Raw genomic sequence first — 6,886 nt, 5'->3', positions numbered from 1 at the left:
GAAGCTTCCCGAGCCGCCGTGTCAGGCGTCTCCCACATGGCCGTGGGGTTCTGACGCTTTCTCTCTGCCTTCCTCCCAGCTCTGCTTTGCCCTCAGCATGCTGGGCAACCCGCGGGTCACGCTCTTGGACGAGCCGTCGACCGGGATGGATCCGAAAGCCAAGCAGCACATGTGGTGAGTGTCACCAGGGCTGCCACCTCACTTCTCCTTGGGAATGTGCCCGGGTTTATCATAGAATCATAAAATCATAGAATAGTTCCAGCTGGAAGAGACCTAGAAGATCATCAAGTCCAGCCTTTGTCCCAGCCCTGTCAACCCACTAAACTATGTCCCCCAATGCAACATCCATCTGTCTCTTAAGCACTTCCAGGGACGGGGACTCAACCCGCTCCCTCGGCAGCCTGTGCCAGTGGCTGACAACCCCTTCAGTATAGAAATTCTTCCTAATATCTAACCTGAACCTTCTGTGGAGCAATTTAAATCCATTTCCCCTCATCCTATCACTCTCCGCTAGGGAGAACAGACCAACCTCCACCTCTCTACAAACCTCCCTTCAGGCAGCTGTAGAGAGCGATGAGGTCCCCCTCAATCTCCTCTTCTCCAGGCTGAACAGCCCCAGATCCCTCAGCCTTTCCTCGTGCGACTTGTGTTCTAAGCCCTTTATGTGTTATCCCTGTTGACACTAGGGAGAGCTATAGGCAGGGAATCAGCCTGCCCTCAGCGCCAGGTGAACTTCATCTGTCTTCTCTCCCCAGAGTATCTTGGAGGTTAAAAGCTTTAAAGTAATCTTGAGAATAAGGAGTAGGAGATTTGAGTCACCTTTGTGAAAAATTCGGGTGTTAGTTGTCGCTGTGGGACTAGTACTGGTCTGTAAAATAAAAGGTTTACGTTTCGCCCTCACAGTTATCTTCTGCTGCTAACCCAGGGATTTACTGTTAGGTGCCAAATGTTTTATCTGGGGCTGGTTTTTGGTTGTGTGTCGTAGGCGGGCGATTCGAGCGGCGTTTAAAAACAAGGACAGGGCAGCTATCCTGACCACCCACTACATGGAAGAGGCAGATGCCGTCTGTGACCGTGTGGCCATCCTGGTGTCCGGACAGCTCAGGTACCGCTGAGCTCTCGCCTGTGGGCACACCTCATGGCAAGGGGGATAGAATTAAAATATATTTCTTTGAAAATACAGGTAGACAATCTTTCTGCACCTTGAACTTGGAGGGAAGTTGAACTTAAACTGTGCCAGAAGTTAGGCTGCTTTCTAAGGCTGCTTTCTTTCCTGTTTTCTCTCTGCAATTGGTAGATGTATAGGGACTGTGCAACACCTGAAGAGTAAGTTTGGCAGAGGTTACTTCTTGGAAATGAAATTAAAAGAAACAGAAGATATCCAGCACATGGAGTACCTGCAGAGAGAGATTTTACACATCTTCCCGAACGCGAATCGTCAGGAGAGGTGACGATTTAGCAGATATGTAGAAAACGATGTTATTAACGTGAGCCCCTGGTTCCTCAGCAGCTCCTTGGCGCTAAGAAGGGGATGCCATGAGACCAGTATTTACAAAACATATTTGTGTGTAGCTTAGAAAAGAAAAAAGAGGAAGGGTTTTGCATGTCAGGAAAGCTGCCAGGGTGGTGGCTGTGAGCCCCGCGTGCAGATGTTCACTGCGGAGGAAGCAAAACTTGGATTTCTCTGTAGCTGTTGCCCAACAACTTCCTCCTCAGCCAGAGCCTCCAGGACACAGCCAAAATCTCAGCCACTGGTTCACTGGCCCTTACCGAGAAGTGCTTGAATGTTTTCAGGGGGTACCTCTGAGTTTGAGGGCGGGTGGGTTGGTTTTCCCACAACGGCTTTGAATTTCTGCCCTGTGAACTCGAGGGTCGGGCTCGGTGACTGCTGAGGAGACTTTCCGAAAAGAGCCCTGCAGGGATCGTATCGGGAGCGTTCCTCAAATGGGGGGGATTTGGAGGAGGGTTTGTTCCTCAGAAGCAAATGGGAGGGGTAGAGCAGCTCCCTGCTCTGGAGGAGAATCGCTGCACGGTGCAAAGTCCCAGGAGATCTGTGACCCCTTTCCGAGTTCATCCAAAAGGCAAAACTCGTAACTTCAGTAGTTCTGAGCAGTGATTTTTATTTCATGGGTTTATAGGCAGAATATAAATGGTTGAATCTGAGCTGAAGAACTTTTAAATCATAGAGTGGGCTGGGCTGGGCTCTCAGCTGATGTGCCTGGACCGGATCCAGGTGATCCTTTGGAGCCACGTTGGTCCTGTTGTCTGATGAGAACTAGTCAAAGTGCCTGGAGTAACCTTCAGAAAATGAGTTAAAATCTCTTGACTTGGATATTTAGATTTTTGCTCTGAGTAATTTTACCTGAAACTAAATTTGCTTTGTCTCTTTGTTCCAGTTTTGCCTCGATTTTGGCATATAAAATACCTAAAGAAGATGTGCAGTCCCTTTCACATTCTTTTTCCAAGCTGGAAGAAGGTAATTAAGCACTTACCACGTGTCATGTATGGAAATCATTTTGCCTTCCATAACTGACACGTTTGCCCTGTGATGGCACCTGAACATTTCTGTTGCAAACTAATGTAATTTATTATTTTCTCCTGTTACTGGTGTGCCCAACACTTCCCTGTGAATGAAGAGTAAGCTCTTGTACCAGCTTAAAATGTTTTAAATGATGTGTCAGATAGTGAAGTATTCTGAAGTAATCTCTCATTAATTCTTTTAACAGTAAAACACACCTTTAACATCGAGGAGTACAGCTTTTCTCAGGCAACACTGGAACAGGTCTGTCAATGCAAATGAAGGTGTTATAGGGGTTTTTTGACGGGTTTTTTTTCGGTGTCTGGGCTGGATTTGCTTTGCCCCTGCCATGCACGAGTCAAGCATCCCATCTGGGCAAGGTGTGATGGACACAGGGGATGCACTGACACCTTGTCCTCCAGCCCCAGCTCTCAGGCAGCTGGGGCTGCTCTGCTGACATGTGTTTGGGCATTTTTGCAAAGTGAATGGGTTCCCCTGCTCCTCTTTATTCCCATTTTCTCCTTTAAGATATGAACTGAAGCGACTGGAGCAAAATATTTTTGTGGTGGTAGGGGAAACATCGCTCTGATTTAGTCAAAAGCTGGGTGTTGCTGTTTGTTCCTGAAAGGAGGGTTAAGCTGAGGCTCATTATTGCCTATTCTGGGTAGTTATTGCTGACAGTAAACCTCCTTCGGCGTGTACTTGGTTCAGCTTCCTCCTCGTTGTGCTCTTGAAGAAATGAGTTGGGAGGGTAGGAGCGAGAAGGAAAAACCCAAAGTACTAAAAACTTCCTGCTCAGAGATGAAGCAGTATGCTCAGTGCTCGTTTTTAGCATAAATTCTATTAGTGACTGAGAAAGCTCCTGCCAGGAGCGTGGTGTCTTCACGTCCTTTCTGTCTGTCCCAGGTTTTTGTGGAGCTGGCGAAAGAGCAGGAGGAGGAGGACAGCAGCTTCGGTACCCTGAACAGCACGCTCTGGTGGGAGAGGACGCAGGAGGACCGAGTCGTTTTTTGAGCTCCTCACGCTCCAGGTCTGCTCGACAGCTCGTGTCTTGTGCCAGCACTGACCCTCGGTGCACACCCTGGGATGCCTTGGAAAATACCAGAGCTGGGGTGGGCGAGGAAGAACGCTTTCAGAGGCACTGAGCGTCTTCCACCAGCCTGGCCTTAGGAATAACGCCGCGACAGCCGTGAGCATCCCCGCCGCCCTTCTGGATGACCTGAAATTCCTTCTCCCCTGGCTGTTTCCCAGTTTGAGCAAGAAGGTGCTGCCATGACAGTCGGTCACACGTGCGGGAGCGCCCACCTGCCTTCCTCCCCCGGGTTGTGCTGTGCCAGGGCTGGCTGCCTGAGGTTGGACTGGCCTTACTGGAAAATCGTGCAAAAGCAGATGCCTCTGGAGTATCCTGCCCCACAGGACCCTCTCACTGGTTCCTGCCCAATGAGGAGCCCTGCGGACGCGTGTCCCGGCAAGGTCCCACTCCCCTGTCCCTGCTGATGCTTAGAAGATGCACCTGCTTAGAAAAGAGGGGAAAAACCACTGCACAGTGATTGCATTCACAAGTCAAGAGTCCTGAATTCCAACACAAGCTTAGCTTGGTATCCGGCCAATACAAAATCATTCATTTACAGGTAGAACGTGACACTCGTCAGCACTTACCTTCCTTTCTACTGCAAGTTGGCGGATGTGGCCAACTCCCGCTGCCCTTCTGGGCGGCACTGCTGTTCGTAATGCATGTCCTGTGAGGTTACAAGGAGTGTACAGAAGTGAATGTGTTTCATTTGTGTTTTGCTTTGTTTTTTTTTCCCCTGCGTGGTCAAACTACAAAGACCTAACCGTGTAGTTACGGGATTTGCAGAGATGCGAGTGTTTCTCGTCTTCATTAAGAACAGTCTAATTCTTTTGTTGGGTGTAACGACGTGTATCCTGCCAGCTGTTTCTAGAAACGGTTCTTTTTAGATGTTTTCATTTTCCTTGACAGTGAATTCATAAGTACCTGCAACAGCATTTCCTAGTTTGTGATAGCAGTAAGTGATGCAGTAGCGTGCTCAGCGCAGGAGTGTTTGCTTTGCCCTGGCCTGGTAATTTTTCATTCACCTTTGTTAAACCCAAAAGATCCAAATTCACAGTATGTCGATAGGAATGGTGCCTTTGGTTTGCATAGAAGCACTAAGAAGAGCAGAGTATATGATCCTTTATCCTAATATATGAAAGATGTATGTTGAAAATATATTATTTTGGAGTGATTTTTTTTTTTTCTACACAGAGCTGTCATCGCTTTTTTAGATCTGTAAGGTGAAATAAAAGATTGCTAAGAGTTCATTGTCTGCTGCAATGAACAGAGAGGTGTTTATATTGAAATATTGGCTTCATATCATTTATATATCTTCACGTTAAAGTTAGAAAAGACTTTTTTTTTTCTTGTGAAAACTCAAAAACCTATGGAGTAAGGTGCAGTTGTGTGTCCCAGCTGTTTGTAATTATCAGGCAATAATGTGTGTAGTTAAGTCTGGTAATGGTTTATCATCGTGTTGAACCAAAATCTATTTTCATTTGTTTCTTACTTGACTATGGGGAGATGTGAACTCTTCATGTGCAGCTTTTTCTTCCTCTTTGGTACCTGTAGATTGCATACAGGTGTACAGAGTTTGTTTGGTAAAGTTTGAGCCCAAGCACTGCAGAAAGCCCTGGACCTCCTGGTTGCTTCCCAAGGGGAAGGTCCCTTCCCGGCGGGAACGTGGACCATGAATCTGCCCCTTTGGATGAGCCCTGAGCCACAGGCCTGGAAACAAAACAGAACAGGATTAAAGCACCAACCTCTACACTGCAGCGCCAGCAGCAGCCTTTCCAGGGCTGAAATTTCCCTGTAAGAAAAGAAAAATGACCCAAATTCAGCTCTTCTGTTCATGCAGCTGTTTGTTTAGCCCCTGAATTCTATCTCGTGGTACTTCTCGTATACATGCATACAAGTTAAGTGTGTCTTCTCCAAATTCCCCCTTTCTTTGTTTGTAAATGGCTTTTGTCTCTCTTTGTAAATGGTGTTCCAGCTGAGCGTCGCCCAGCAGCAGCGGCGCACCACGTGCCCTTTCCACAGGAACTTAGGAAAGTGCAGTTGTTACCTCTTAGCCTTGATGTCTTCTTTTGATTTTATTCTTCAACTTACACTTAATAATTCCATGGAAAATCGTCCCGTGCCATCTGGGTGACATCACCCTATTTCAAATAGTTTCTCATTTTCTAATGCTTCTGATGGACCATATGAAAACTTCCCTTAGCAGCTAGGTTTGCTCGGGTTGATACTGTTCTTCTCTACCCTGGAGTAACCCAGTCGGTGGTCTCACCGTATTTGTGCACAAAAAGTTCGGCTCGTGAAGTTAACCACGGGTTTGGGTGGGATCTTCTTGGCGTGGTGACACCCTGTGCCCGCGGGGTGCAAGGTGTCACCCCAAAGCATCACAGGGATCACCATGTGTGGTATCGGAAGTCTGTCAGTGTGTCATAGGATGCCTGTAATTGCCGGAATTAGGGAAAAAACACGCGGAATTAAGCCAGAGAATCCCCTGTAAATGTTTATTGTTGCCCTCGGAGACGAAGCAGCTGGATCTGGGCTGACGGTGGGACTCTGCTCAGTTTGTGCCACCGTGGCTGGGCGTCACGGCTTTAGTTACCGCGTTGTGAGAAATAGTTAGCTGGTATATCCAAAACTTGGAAGATGTGTTTACTTTGTAGTGTTGTGGTTTTATTTTTCTATGGAGAAATTTAATGTGCCTGATTTTGTTTACATTACCAAGAAAAGCCCTTATTTAAAGTGGGGTGTGTTGCGCAGCTGACATTCAGTGCGCTGGTAACAGAAACAGAAGGTATTGGGTCTAAAGGTGACGTGTTTGTAAAGCCTCTTCTGATGTTGCCATCGGGCTTTTTGAATCGTTTGCAGTTTATTTTATACGCTTGTTGTTTTTTTTTGTTTTATCACTTTGCTGTATTTGTAATGTCAAGGTTTTACCTTTCCCAGCAGAAAGTATTACCAAAATAAAGATGGATTGGATTGTTAAATGCCTGGGTTTCTACAGTGCGTGTATTTTGACGTGCTGGAAATAAGGGCGATTGTTTTCAAGAGCCTTTGCTGTTCTCTGGGGTGCACCAGGGTTTGCAGGCGAGTGGGCTTGGGCAGAGCATGAGGGGCTCCAGCTCTTGGCGTGGCTGGGGCTCTCAGGCTGCAGTGATTGCTTATTTTTAATTTCATTCAGGGAATTACACTATTGCAACACTCAGGATTCATCCGCCCGCGGTTGTGTCCCTGTTTTGCAGCCAGATTAATTCAGCCCAGCGTCGGGCTCGGAGCGCCCCAGCGGCAGCGGCGGGGCTCTC

The 6,886-nt window shown here is 47.3% G+C and overlaps 1 protein-coding gene across 1 annotated transcript in view; it reads left to right on the top strand.

The window, feature by feature from the left end:
* Window positions 1–3,532, top strand: part of ABCA5 (ATP-binding cassette, sub-family A (ABC1), member 5) — a gene marked incomplete at its 5' end in the record, with an annotated part of 14,043 nt that extends 10,511 nt beyond the window's left edge. Inside the window, 7 exons of the mRNA XM_009873036.1 lie at window positions 1–20; window positions 80–174; window positions 986–1,105; window positions 1,298–1,447; window positions 2,397–2,476; window positions 2,727–2,782; window positions 3,425–3,532. The exon at window positions 1–20 is cut by the window's left edge and continues 74 nt beyond it. Coding sequence (XP_009871338.1) covers window positions 1–20; window positions 80–174; window positions 986–1,105; window positions 1,298–1,447; window positions 2,397–2,476; window positions 2,727–2,782; window positions 3,425–3,532 — 629 coding nt within the window. The remainder of the gene's footprint in view (window positions 21–79; window positions 175–985; window positions 1,106–1,297; window positions 1,448–2,396; window positions 2,477–2,726; window positions 2,783–3,424) is intronic.
* Between the last annotated feature and the right edge of the window lie 3,354 nt (window positions 3,533–6,886).

This window comes from Apaloderma vittatum, unplaced genomic scaffold (genome assembly GCF_000703405.1).
Source record: "Apaloderma vittatum isolate BGI_N311 unplaced genomic scaffold, ASM70340v1 scaffold13927, whole genome shotgun sequence".
In the NCBI taxonomy this organism is placed as follows: domain Eukaryota; kingdom Metazoa; phylum Chordata; class Aves; order Trogoniformes; family Trogonidae; genus Apaloderma; species Apaloderma vittatum.
This window is presented reverse-complemented; position numbering and strand designations above follow the sequence as displayed.